Source organism: Carassius carassius, chromosome 36 (assembly GCF_963082965.1).
Source record: "Carassius carassius chromosome 36, fCarCar2.1, whole genome shotgun sequence".
In the NCBI taxonomy this organism is placed as follows: Eukaryota; Metazoa; Chordata; class Actinopteri; order Cypriniformes; family Cyprinidae; genus Carassius; species Carassius carassius.
Window position 1 is genome coordinate 12,682,335 of NC_081790.1, and position 14,865 is coordinate 12,697,199.

Sequence of the window (14,865 nt, forward strand, 5' to 3'; positions counted from 1 at the left end):
GTTCAGATGCTGTGCATTCAGCGATATGTAATTACGATGCCGTCGATTAAACAAGCTTAGTTGTGTACGATGACAATAACGCCCTCATTGCCGTGAGCATACATTGCGAGTTGTTAGTTTTGACATGCCGCTATCTTTTTGGCTGTTTGTTCGGAACAGAAATGGGAAAACCAAAATCATCAAGCCAGGTGGTTTTTCCATTAGCGTTACCACAGTTAAGCTTCAAAGCTGAGAAGTCGGACTTGCTGCAAGAAAGAAATATGAAAAGGAGAAAACTGACAATAACTGCAAGACTGTCAGACATGAGAGACATTTTCAGAGACGGGCTTGCTTAACTACTCACTTCAGACTGTGGCAGTAGATCAGACGTTGCCTCAGCAGCCACTGAAGTTTCTTAGAATTGCAAAAACACAGGAAGAAGCAGCGTGGAGCTCATTATCATACACCATATAAAGTGTATATTGGAAACTGCTGGCACTTACAGATGCAGCTCTGACTCAATAATGAGCAAGTTCACATAGAACTGATCCAATTTTCCATTTTCTTCTGTTTTTTTGTGGAAAGCCCGTGTAGAAAGCAAGCACCCTGTAGCCTATTTCCTATGTATTAATCATGGGGAAAGTATATAAGATTGCTTAAATTAGCATAATTTATTATTATATTATATTATATATTATTGTATTTATTCATATAAATATTAACCAGTTTTATTTTTTTCAGGATTCTCCGATGAATAGAAACTTTAAAAGAACATAATTTATTTGAGATAGGAAATCTTTCGTAAAATAGTCTTCACTCTCACTTTTGACCAATTTCATGCATACTTTCTGAATAACAGTATTAATAATATAAAATAATAGTATAAACAGTATAATAACAGTATAAAATAATAATAAAAAATAAAACATCTTACCGACCCCAAACTTCTGAACAGTATTGTGTGTTTGTGTGTACATATCTCATAGGTTATCAACCTGTATTGCAGAAGTTTCTTTTTTAGTATGTTTAAGATTATTTTTAAATTAACTACATGTTGATAATGCTTCGGACTTCGGCGTCGGACTGGGGGTAAAACCAGTTATGATTACCAGGGCCCCAAAGGAAGAGAGGGCCCTTGAAAAGTCTGGAATATGTATTTTCAGGGGGAGGATTAGGACTGCCTATGCAGATCTTGGATCTTGTGCAGCGCCCCTGGTCATTTATAAAATGTTGTGATTTTCTTTTATATATATATATATATATATATATATATATATATATATATATATATATATATATATATATATATAATTGACCATTTATTTGTTATCAGCAATAATATTAATATTATTGTTTTATTGTTTTATTGTTTGTACTTATTAATATAATCAATGCTTTATGGGTGTCATTTTTATTAACATGACATTTACAAAAAATAAAAAAAATACAATTACAAAAATGTACGTGTTAAATGATGTCTTTTGTATTAAGTAAATCAGCCATGCTTGTGTAACATTAAAAGCTACAGTACAAAAATAAATGGCCCTTTTTATAGAAATCATGTATAGAATAAATACTTCTTCAGACGGTGGAAGAGTTTCACAGGCTTCATTAATATTTCACACCTACAGAAAAGCCTGAATGTAACACTAACGTAAGTTACTGTTCTAAAATGTTCAGCACTCCCTCAGGTTGTATGTAATTAATGTTTTAAGCATCTAACTCTCTCTTCCTCTTTGTTGTTGTGTTTTGCAGTCTGTTCACAGTACTCACGGGGCGTTTTTGCCATTTTCGGCCTGTACGACAAGAGGTCGGTTCACACGCTGACGTCCTTCTGCGGTGCACTGCACATCTCCCTCATCACACCCAGTTTCCCCACCGAGGGCGAGAGTCAGTTTGTCTTACAGCTGCGGCCCTCCATACGAGGGGCCCTTCTCAGCCTGCTAGACCACTACGACTGGAATCGATTCGTCTTTCTCTATGATACCGACAGGGGTAAGACAATAAAACACACCCAGTCACACTAATACATGTTTCAGTTTGATCATTTGTGAAATGTAATTAAGTGCCAGCGAAATTGTTTAATAGTTGTCTTGAATACTAAATGATGTACTGCATAATTTCTTAAAGGAACAGTTCACCAAAAATGAAAACACTAAAATTCTGTAATGTTTTACTTACTCTCATGTTGTTCCAAGCCTGTTGACTTTTTTATCTTCTATGAAACACATACAGAATAATTTTGAAGATACTTCACACAGCTTTTTTTTTATATACAGCAGCACATTATAGTGACCAAGCTCCAAAAAGGATAAAAAAGAACCCCTAAATTCTGAAGCTAGACAATTTTTGTTTACAACAAACCAAAATTTGTCATTTTTGAGCTAGCGATCCATAATCGAGAATCAAACCAATCTGATTTGTGTTCTTTTGAGTCATTTCTTTTCAGTGAACCAGTTGATCTGGTTCACAAGTCTGGCTGGTCACTTTTTTCTTCAATTACAATGAGTGAGAATTGGAGATTTAAGGCTTCAAAAGTCCTTATTCATGGATAATCTTCCTCTCCAAACAGACAAGAGACTTAGTAAGTTAAATTTAGGAACAGAATAGTTCAGATTCAAAACTTAAACAACTAAATCATTAAAAAGATAGGATTCAGAAGAAGAACCTGTCATTGTTAGTTCTTGAATGAACTTTTAAAGAGATGTAGGGCAGATGTCAAGACTTTGAGAGAATAGCGTTCCACACAAAAACCTGACATATGACTTCAGAGGACTTAAAATATAGTCATATAGAGTCAAATGAATCACTTTTTCAGCAAAAACCTTTTATGTTCAACAGAAGATAGAAAGTCATACAGGTTTAGATCAATGTGTGGGTGGGTTTACAATGTAAACTCTACTTTATTGACTGACTCATGGAGTCAGGTGAGTAGGAATGATAAGCCACTCAGAATTTTATTTCCAGAGAGCCTGTTATTAAAGGAGAGGCTTATTCTTTGGAGAGCAGGGGCAGGTCTTAAACTCTCTGTTACACTAATGAGCAGTTTGTTGGCCAGAAACACAGTTACTCTGTTTCTTTCTTACTTGTCTCTCTATCCTATCCTCTCCATCAATGTCTTTTCACTTCTCATCTTGCTCTGCTGTGCTAGACTGAGACTATCCTAGGAGTCCCAGAGGTGAGCTGTGGCTTTAGGTCTGACACACTTCTGAAATGCACCAACTTCCTTTGAAAGAAGCACAATATCCTCCTGTCTTCTGAGTCTGTAAATCACAAGAGCTCATTGCACAGTATCCTATAAATAACACAAGTGATCTGTGTTGTTTTGTGTGTGCATAAGATGCACTGCTCTCTGTCATTTCACGGATGTTCATGACATGCAAATTTCTTTGAGTTTCTATGATTGGTTTTCTCACATCTGCCACTGGCATGTTTTTTTTTTTCTTCACATCCCATATGGCCACTTATTTGCAAAGTTTCCATATGGTGAGTTTAATCAAATATTTTTGACATGTTAGCAGAATCAGAGCATTCAAGATCCCTGTATCTACTTTATCAAGTGCTTATAGCCTTTTTTTATATAAAACAAGTTTTTGTGAATTTTCTACTGAGAAGTAGTGTTTATCCATTCATTGTTAGGGTGAACTCTTGTAAAATCCATAGGTGAAAGATGGACCAAGTCCTCCACACATTGTTTTTTTTTGTTTGTTTTTGTTTTTTTGGTTCTTTTAAAACACATTAAAATAGATTTCCTGAATGATACATTTCATACAAATTATTGGTGTTACCTACTGTAATGCACAGGCTTCAGAGGTTTATTGTTTGTATTAAACAGCAGCAAAAGCAATATTATGAAATATAGCAAAATAATACAAATGAATGATAATAATTAAAAAATAAACATTAGATGTAATAATTCTAATAGTTATTATAATAACAAAAATAATAAATAATAATTTATTATTATTATTATTATTATTACATTGAATTAGTAGCGCATGTCTGAGTAACACACGTGGTGCTTCATTACCAAATGATTCAGTGTATCAAACAAATCAATGATTCAATAACCCATTCATAAAGACAGGCACTTGGTTCATTCTTGAATGAATCAGCCGTCTGAATGAATCAATGACTCAATGACTCACTCAGTAAGACAGTCACTTGATGCTGCCTGCTGGTGGTTTACTTTCATATGTAAAAGTAGTTCATATTTGTATATTACAATAAAAAACTTTTAATTTAAAATGTTTAATTTAAAACAACATTATTTATGCAGTTCATGACATTTAAAAGTAGTTCCTATTTGTATATTACAATAAAAAAAACTTTTAATTTCAAATTGTAATTTAAAACAACATTATTTATGCAGTTAATGGCATTTAAAAGTAGTTCCTATTTGTATATTAAAATAAAAAAACTTTTAATTTAAAATTGTAATTTAAAACAACATTATTTATGCAGTTCATGGCATGATGCAGTTGAGCTTCATTAAATTTGTCTGTGTAAAAATGCATCTAAATGTCACTTCAGCTGCTTCACTTTATTCTGCAGTTGAGAGATCTGTTTTATTGATTCTAATTTAATTTGATTGGTAACAGTTATTATTTTGTTATTTGTCTTAATACTAAATAATAAATATATACATATATGTAAATTAATACTTATTGGATTAAAAACAACAAACTGTTCATGATTGCCAAGCAATGCATTAATATAGAGTATGTTTATTAAAAATAATGTGTGTTTATAATATATAATGGATATTATCATTATTTTATTAATAAATTGTTATTTTGTTGTTAATAATAATAATAATTGGGATAAAAACAACTATTCATTGTTGCTGAGCATGTGTGTCTGTGTGTGAACGACGCTGTGCAGTGCAAACTTGTGAATGAATGTTCTGAAGTGAAGGAAACTTCAACGGATTTCCCCTGCTCACAGATTAGGGAGCAATGAACACTGTGTAGGGATCATATTGACTGGAAAACAGTTCATGCATGTAGCTCACTTCTAACGAGCTGGTTATTTAAATCGGGTGTGTAAATTAAGCAAGACATACAAAATATGACGCGATATACATGAGGACTGGAATTGGGAACTGCTGGGATACATCATGCGCCATTCACCAATGAGAAAACTTTAAAAGTACTACAATACCAGGAAGGAAGATCGGGTTGTTGATGTTTGCCTGCCATTCTCGCTCTGTCAGTAAAGCGTGCGTGAACGTGCTGATGACGTATCCTGTCTTTGACGGGGTGCGGAGAGGAATACAGTTACATACGTTGACAGGCAGGTAGGAAAGCCAATTAAAATGCTCGGACTGATTGTTTTGATTGGACGAACATTTCTTGGTCCTGCGCCTTCCACAGAATATACAGTATCAATACAGATAAATGCATTTAGACCACTTAACTTAATGATGGCTATTGGAATGTGAAGAGACTTTCAACCAGCATAACAAAAAATGTTTCTGAAGACAATCACCTATTGCACCTTTAATTTAAAAGGTTTACATGATCATTTACATTTAAAGAAATGCTCATCCTGTCATAAATTAGAGTCAGAGCTATCCTTATAAAAGAGTACATTTTATTGAATCTCAGACATTCAGGGTATAGTTTTTGTGTACTATCAGTTGGCCAATATTAGTGCTTTGGAGCTCTTGAAAAGCACAGATTTTGTCCTGATGGTCCTTGTTTAGACTACTGGCTGAGTTTCTTTAGACTCAGTGTGCTGAGAGAGCTTCTGAGCAGATACAATCTGAGCGGGATGTGGACATGATGAATGGTTTAGTGTAAGAGGTTGGCACTTCACTGCATTTTCATGGTCTGTTCTCCATCCCTTCTCTCTCTCTCTATACAACCACACACACACACACACACACTCACAGGGTTGCTTCCCCCTGCTGGGCTGGATAGGAAATGAGGGGGGAAGGGAGGATTCTGGCAGGTCTAATGCTGATTCTGGTTCCGGTTGGTTCTTGCAAATACATGGATATTCACATATTCACATGACAACCCCAAGCAACTGATTTATCAGCTATTAATCAGAGCTGGATTCTCCACTGGGGGGCTTAAATTATTAGCAGCAGAGGCTGTGATCTGAAATAGATGGCAGAATTAGTGGTCGATACTGCCGGTGTCTGCAGATATTGAGAGTGTAGAGCCAAGCAGGTTTAGTCCGTGCGGTTGGGCATGTTTGCTTGTGAATATGTATGTGTATGTAATCAGCCTACTTGACTGATTGCTGTTTGTTTAACATGCTGGCATGTTAAGATGTCCACATCAGCTATGATGTACAGTGCTTTGATATGTTAATTCATAGCTATTTATGTTACACGTACAGTATCCTGAGAGCATCAGGGCATTGGTAAACACTGTGGTTGCTCAGCCAGCATTTAATGTATAATGTTCTTATAGATTAACTGGTATGAGCATGATACATCAAGGTTGTGGATTTGATTTTCACACATGCCGATAAAACATGTACCTTGAATCGCTCTGGATAAAAGCAACTGCCAATTACACAAATGGATTTAATGCAGTTTTAACTTGTCTCAGTGCTTGTAATATGTGGGTCAATGACATCTCGCTCATTTGTCTATTTTTTTAGCTATTCGCTTATTTAACCCTTGTGGATTGTTCAAATTCACTACCCTTTCGAGTTGTTCGGGGTGAAAACATCCACTCAAATAAACTGCTGTAAAAATGTATCAGATTCATATATTTTTTTCAATTTATTTTGCATAAATCTGTTAATCAACCTCAGTCCTGATCAAAACTACCAAATGTTTTTTAAAAAATCCAAGATTTTAACTCTTTAATTGCCAAGTTCATAAATGATGTCACTGATTTGGGGGGAAAAAACACACAAAATGACTTATATAAAAGTAATTGTGGCTGGATTTTTTTTTTTACTTTTTATAACAGTATTGGGCATGTCAAAGTTTAGTAGCAACATTGGCTTTGATGCATTTTTAGTTTTTGTGCAACATTAGATTTAATTTTTTTCTCCCTAATTTGTTGTTGGTGGCTTTTTTTGCCCCATTGACTTCTATTATAATGACATTTTTTGATTGCAAAGCCATGACACCATGTAATCATGCATTCTTGATTGTTTGTGGTTTTCCCTTTTGGGAAGAGGTAAAATTGGTTAATTTTACAGTTGATCACTAGGTGGGACCTTTAACCCTTTAGATAGGCCTGTGCAAAAAAAGGCTTAGTTTCAGGCTTGTATATGGAGTTATATGGAGTATAACAGCAAATTATAGTGTTTGTGTGTGTGTGAGATTCTTGATTGTTGGTGGTTTTCCCTGTTGGGAAGAGGTAACATTTGTTATTTTTACAGTTGATCACTAGGTGGGACCATTGACCATTTAGATAGGCCTGTGCAAAAAAAGCTTAGTTTCTGACTTGTATATGAAGCTAAATGGAGTATAACAGCATATTATATTGAGTGTGTGTGTGTGTGTGTGTGTGTGTGTGTGTGTGTGTGTGAGAGAGAGAGAGAGAAAGAGAGAGAGACCTTTGCTCACTTACCTTAATGTATTTCAGAAAATCACAATGTACACCTCAGCTCTTAGAACTACATGGAGTAAACAAAAGTGTATTTATGCACCTGCTGCCTTTTTAATGGTGGTGAAAGTATTCGGTTGTTAAGTGATGACGTAAGAAGGGCTGTTTCCGGGTCCAGGCCTCAACTCGCTTCACTTGAGAATATGACCTCAGCAGCCGTTTATGAGCACTGTTTATTCATATTGATAATTTAAGTTGAACGCTTTCAAACTTACGATATACACTACAGTCTCCGTGCTCACAGCGCCCCAAACACAAATAATTTTTATATATTTATTTTATATTTATATTTTCATTGTCTGGCTATCTGGTACTTCGGTATGGAGTTAAAGGTTAATATTATAACTTTTTCGCTAGTATTCTATCACATTGTGAGTTTATATTAGCACCTTTTGTTGTTTTCTCGTGGTAACTGATAGAGCGTTTGGACACGGAAGCGCTGCTACGTGACGTCAGACTTAACAAGCGAATAGACTAAACAAAAGCAAAGTATGTGGATTTAAACACTTGCATGCCATCGTGCTGGATATTTAATGGTGAGAAGAGCAGCAAGCAACACGAGAAAGGGCTTGACTTGTACCAAAGTTTTAGAAATGATTATGTAGCGCGACCCCTCCAGCGAGCTGCAGATTATTTGAAGTTGGTATTGCATTTTGGTTCATAATACATTGTTCATAAATTTGATGCGAAGAAAATTTTTTTTAAAGGATTTTAAAGGAACACTCCACCGTTTTTTGAAATAGGGCTTATTCACATTATTTCCTACATTTAGATAGGTGGGCAAATGCATTTTTGCGTCAGTGCATGCATTGTTTTAGTTTGACTGGGTCGGCGTTGGCTTAGCTTAGCACAATGAATGGAATCCTTTGTTGCCAGCTAGCATGGCCTGAGTAAAATGATCAAAAAAATTTTAAAAAACCACCTAATTACTTCTTGTGGCCTGCGTATTCACAACGAGCACAAATAGCGATCCAGATTAACACTAGGCGATTTCCTAGGCAGATATTGACTTGGGACTATATTATGGGGAAGCACAGGCGAAGCACTGCTACTTCGGTGCAGAGATATCACGCAACACATGAAATCCCACGACTTCCGTCAACATACCGGCGTGAATAGTAGCTGCCTGGCTATTTTCCTTACAGTACACGAATGGCGATGAACATGGCTGATTTTGAGAGAGACGAAGAGGGTGACTTCTCAGACAGTCAAGAACCAGAACCATACCTATTTGAACCAGAGTTTACAGAAGACGAGCTGCGTGCTTTGGAAATAGAACAACAGGAGGAGGAGGTTGCGATCGCTCGTGATGAGAGCAAACATGAACTGGTGGTGTGAATGTGGGGGAATATGCCAATCTATGCCGACGGAAATAGAGTGTCTATGCTGTAGAGAGTGGGACATGTTTTTGCCATTGATGACCGGGCTCAACACGTCAGATCAAGATGAGCGTGCCCGAAGTTGTGTCACATCTACAGCGGATTTCACGGCGCTGATCTATTCTGCAGTACTCGATTTTTTTTCCGGTGTGACAAAGTGAACTGGAAAAAACGCCCCACCACGAATGGACCAAATGGACAGCTGTCCACAGAGTAAGTGATTATTTTAATCATGACGCATGTATAGATCGACCCATATTATAGCTGTATTCACATAGAGTTGATGTTTTCACAGGCAATATAGGTTATATAGGAAGAGAAATAAAAGACAACTTACATGTGCACTTTGTTCTTCCTGTGTTTTCAAAGTAGTCCTCTGGTGCAAAATGTTCTTCGCAAACACGATACTGCTTTATTTTGTTTAGAGGCGTTGAACTACAGATCTCCAGAGCTGCTAGCCATTTATTTCTCAGTTCCACATTAGGTGGAATTCTGTGAAACATTACATCCGTGTATGTCCTTTGCTTGTTCTCACAACCTTTTGCTATGCAGGTAATAACCATGTTTGCTGTAACTTCTCAAAATAAATCATCCAAAAGCGAAGACACTCGGTGCAGGTCACGCCGATATGTTCTTCTTCTTCTGTTTTTTTTGACGCGTTGCACGCCGCTATTTTGATGGAATTCGTGGGATTTCATGTGTTGCGTGATATCTCTGCATGCTAGCTGGCAACAAAGGATTCCATTCATTGTGCTAAGCTAAGCTAACGCCGACCCATTCAAACTAAAACAATGCATGCACTGACACAAAAATGCATTTGCCCACCTATCTAAATGTAGGAAATAATGTGAATAAGCCCTATTTCAAAAAACGGTGGAGTGTTCCTTTAAGGTTTTAAACTGGCTTTACCATCAAGAAAAGAGGAGCATTTCACATATAGGTCATCTGTACTTTTCACCATCAAAAGGAAGCAGGTGCATAAACACACTTCTTTTTTTATTGTTTACTCCATGTAGTTCTGAGAGCATGAGGTGCATATTTTGATTTTTTCAGATACTGTACATCAAGGTAAATGCACAAAGGTCTCTCTCACACCCTCTCTTTCTCTCTCTCTCTCTCTCTCTCTCTCTCTCTATCACACACACAGACACACTATAATTTGCTATTATACTCCATATAACTCCATACAAGCCAGAAACTAAGCCTTTTCTTGCACAGGCCTATCTAAAGGGTTAATGGTCCCACCTAGTGATCAGCTGTAAAAATAACAAATTTTACCTCTTCCCAACAGGGAAAACCACCAACAATCAAGAATCTCACACACACACAAACACTATAATTTGCTGTTATACTCCATATAACTTCATATACAAGCCAGAAACCAAGCCTTTTTTTGCACAGGCCTATTAAAAAAAAAAAAAAAAAAAAAAAAGTGACGTGACATTCAGCCAAGTATGGTGACCCATACTCAGAATTTGTGCTCTGCATTTAACCCATCCAAAGTGCACACACACAGAGCAGTGAACACACACACACACACACACTGTGAACACACACCCAGAGCAGTGGGCAGCCATTTATGCTGCGGCGCCCGGGAAGCAGTTGGGGGTTCGATGCCTTGCTCAAGGGCACCTAAGTCATGGTATTGAAGGTGGAGAGAGAACTGTACATGCACTCCCCCCACCTACAATTCCTGCCGGCCCGGGACTCAAACTCACAACCTTTCGATTGGGAGTCCGACTCTCTAACCATTAGGCCACGACTTCCCATTCCCTATTTAAAGGGTTAATGGTCCCACCTAGTGATCAACTGTAAAAATACATTTTTTTACCTCTTCCCAAAAGTGAAAACCACAAACAATCAAGAATGCATGATTATATGGTGTCATGGCTTTGCAATCAAAAAATTTCATTATAATGGAAGTCAATGGGGCAAAAACAACCACCAACAACAAATTAGGGAGAAAAAAATAAATCTAATGCTGCACAAAAACTAACAATGCATCAAAGCCAATCTTGTTACTAATCTTTGACATGTCCAAGACTGTGATAAAAGGTTTTTAAAAAATCCAATCCACAATCACTTTTTATATTGAAAATATGTAATTGTGTGTGTTTTTTCCCAAATCAGTTACATCATTTATGAACTTGGTAATAAAAAAGTTAAAATCTTGGATTTTTTTTTTTTAAATTTGGTAGTTTTGATCAGGACTGAGGTTGATTAATAGATTTATGCAAAAAAATTGAAAAAAATATTTATCTGATACATTTTTACAGAAGCTTAATTTAGTGAATGTTTTCATCCACGAACATCCCGAAAGGGTAGTGAATTTGCCCACAGTGTGCCGTTGAGTTTTTGAAAAATTTCAAAGCATTTTCCCAAAATATGGGTCAAAATAAAATTTGTCACCAAAAATCATTCCATTAGCTAAAACACAGAGAAAGTTGTGGCCAATATAAGACTCAACTTTACCCCCTAGTGGACGAAAACTTCCCCAACAACGCACAAGGGTTAAAACACATTAAAAGATGAATTCAAATTATTTGCATTTTATATATTATATACATAGAAAACATAGAACATTTAATTGTCATCTGCTCACACTCATTTCTTTCCTAACTTTTGATTTAATTCTGACTTCTACTTAACCAAGATATTTTGAAATATATTTTTGTCAGTGGAGGCCAAAACAACACTGGACCCTACTGACTTTCATTGAATGAAAAAAAAACTAAACAAATAAAAAAACACTAATTAGTAAGACATACAGGTTTGAAATGACAAGATGGTGTGAAATAATGACAGAATATTCATTTTTACACAGTGTACCAAAATACATTTTTTTTCTTTATTTATTTTGGACATCTCCTATGTCATCAGTTTAGATTGCATATATTTAGATATTAGCATAAATACCACCCCATTTGTCAGTTTAAGGTACAGGCAGGTAGCGAACAGACACCTGATTCAGCAAAAGGGTTGCCAGATCAAACACAGGTTAATCCATTAAATATTGGAGCCGAGAGAGCTGCGTTGCCAATTTCTGATTGTGACCATAAGGGTCCGTTTTACAGGGACATCTGCTCATCTTGGAATCAAGTGGGCCTCAGAGGCTCCGAGTGCCTTTTTCAAACAGCTAGATTAACATATCCAACACCACTCCTGTCTGATTAGTACAAACAGCACTGAGGCCAGTAGCTAGATTCACAAGCGCCATAATGGAGCACTCAGGAAGCCTCAAACACATCTCGGAGAAGGTGACAAAAAGCAGCTCTTTCTGACTTCAAATTTAACCGTCACGTGTATTGCTGCATGATGATGACTTCTAATTTAAGGATGCAGGAGATTCGTTTCATGCAACTGAAGTGATGTGATGTATTTGTCCATTTCTCTGTGTACTGTTGGGGCTTCTGAGACTGTACGCTTTGTAAGGATTGAGGCCTAAAATGAATCCGCATGGAAGAACAGGAGGTTTGTATCAGCGCTCTACGATCTGTGCCATGTGATCGCTCACAGGCCTGCCGTTGCAGATGAGAGAGTACCGCACTGGTGCAGGAATGACTCACTGACAATGCCACAAATCACATTCTTTTTGAATAAATGAGAGCCATGGCTCAATGGTTTAAGCCTTTGGTGGTTTGATGCACACGCTGATCAAATGCCTCGCTGTTTCTTTTTTTGTCATAGGGTATTCCATACTGCAGGCTATCATGGAAAAGGCGGGCCAGAACAGTTGGCAGGTCAGTGCCATATGTGTCGAGAATTTTAATGATGCCAGTTACCGGCAGCTTCTCGAAGACCTGGACCGCAGGCAGGAAAAGACGTTTGTTATAGACCTGGAGGCAGAGAGACTGAGCAACATGCTGGAACAGGTGAGATACTGTAAGAGGATGGTTGTGAAGTCAAAAGCAATGCCAAATGCATAAATTATTGTATTAAAACATGTAATTGTTTAATATATAACATGTAATGTATAATATATATATATATATATATATATATATATATATATATATATATATATATATATATATATATATATAATATAGTCTGAATGAAAATGTTTCTTGTTTCTTTTGTCTTATTTGGTTAAATAATTTGTATATATTTTACATGTCTGTATTTCCTTAAATAAAAGACACCGGTAGATATTCTGGAGCTATTTTGTTTATTTATTTTTTATGTAAAATACAATTCATATAGAATACACAGTTATAGAAAATTATGGGAAAGGGTCAAAGGTAATGCAACATCACACCCAGAATGGTTAAAATTTTTTAAAAATGTTTATAAACTGTACTGTGCCTCAGGGTTAACTAAACAGAATTAAATATGTGCAAGCACAAGGTCCTAAGGGAACAAAGAACAGATTTCCACAAGTAATTCAGTTGCAGAAATGACACATTAGAATGGCATATTTATATATTCCCTGCAAACTCGTCTCTTGATATTTCCTTTTGCAACATTTTGTAGCTGTCAATATCATTTTAAGATATCGTTGCTGGTGTTTGCTTCAATATTCCTCAAATCACAGAGTGGTATGGGAAAAGGCAGCTTGTTTTATTAGAAATAATTAATAACAGTGGAATTCTGCTTTCCCAACGGCTTACAGCTCCGCTGTGTATTCATATGCTGGGTGAATGCCAACAACTGTATTTGCTTTTAGGATTTGCTCTCACTGCAATGTCTGGTTTATCTCTGCAGATTGTGAGTGTTGGCAAGCATGTCAAAGGCTACCATTACATCATGGCAAATTTGGTGAGCTAAATTGTATTCCTTTATTGCCTTATTGTCCCTGTCAGCTTGTCTTCCTTTCTTATTCTGTTTTATGTCTTACTTTCTACATATTCCTCTCCACTCTACTGGTCTTTCTCTCTCTCTCTAGTTGTCCCAGCCTCTGTGTCTCCTGTCCTCCCTAGTTCTTTTTCTTTCTTAATCCTTGCTTTTCTTTAAGCAAGATGCGTCAATTTGAGAGACTAATTCGTATTCCAGTGTGAGCGGTGGTGACAGTGTTTTAATGATGCTGGGAGCTGCAGAGCGTGCTCTCTCTCGCTTCTCTCTGGCTGTGCACTGAATTGGCTCACAGAGGCGAGCTGGATATGAATGATTGTGAAATTTCGCCTATCGTAGCACTGCATTGCCAACTACGTTTTAATAATCTCTCTTTCCCCTTCTCTCTCTCACGCTCTGTATTTCTTACTCTTTCCCCTTCTTTGCTCTGGCAGGGTTTTAAGGACATCAATCTGGAGCGTTTCATGCATGGGGGAGCCAATGTGACAGGCTTTCAGCTGGTGGACTTCAGCAATCCCATGGTTATTAAACTCATGCAGCGATGGAACAAGCTGGACCAGCGCGAGTATCCCGGCTCTGACGCTCCTCCCAAGGTACCGTCTCATGGTCCGATCCAGTGTGAAAGCACTTTGAAGTCAGATAAATTAGCATAAATGTATAAACACCCTGTTTGAGTCCCTCCAGCCAGCCACATTGAGAAAACACTTGAATCTCCAGAATGAGACTGATTATCATATCCAGTGGTTTTATAAGCATGTGTCAATGTTAAGTAAGGCAGAAAGATCTAACATTTTGGATGAATGGGTCAGCCAGAGGAAAAAATTTAGGATGGATGGATGATAGATGGATTGATAATGTAGCCAAGGAAGGGAGAATGTTGGATGGTAGAAGGGAAAAAGGAAGGATGAAAGAAAGAAAGAAATGAGGGATGGATGGATGGATGGGTAGAAGGATGGATGGATGGATGGATGGATGGATGGATGGATAACAAGGAAAAAGAAAGCACGGGTAGAAGGATGGATGGATGGATGGATGGATAACAAGGAAAAAGAAAGCACGGGTAGAAGGATGACAGGTTTAGGAAGGAAAAAAGTATGGAAAAAAAAAGAAATATGGACAATTGAAAAAGTGAGGGA

At 36.9% G+C, this 14,865-nt stretch overlaps 1 protein-coding gene across 5 annotated transcripts in view; it reads left to right on the forward strand.

Moving 5' to 3' along the window:
* The window catches only part of LOC132117193 (glutamate receptor 4), a 103,571-nt gene that overhangs the window by 49,261 nt on the left and 39,445 nt on the right, over positions 1-14,865 (forward strand). For all 5 annotated transcript variants that reach the window (XM_059526298.1, XM_059526301.1, XM_059526302.1 and 2 more), the window contains exons 3-6: positions 1,735-1,974; positions 12,626-12,810; positions 13,643-13,696; positions 14,164-14,322. In XM_059526298.1, the coding sequence (XP_059382281.1) occupies positions 1,735-1,974; positions 12,626-12,810; positions 13,643-13,696; positions 14,164-14,322 (638 nt within the window). The remainder of the gene's footprint in view (positions 1-1,734; positions 1,975-12,625; positions 12,811-13,642; positions 13,697-14,163; positions 14,323-14,865) is intronic.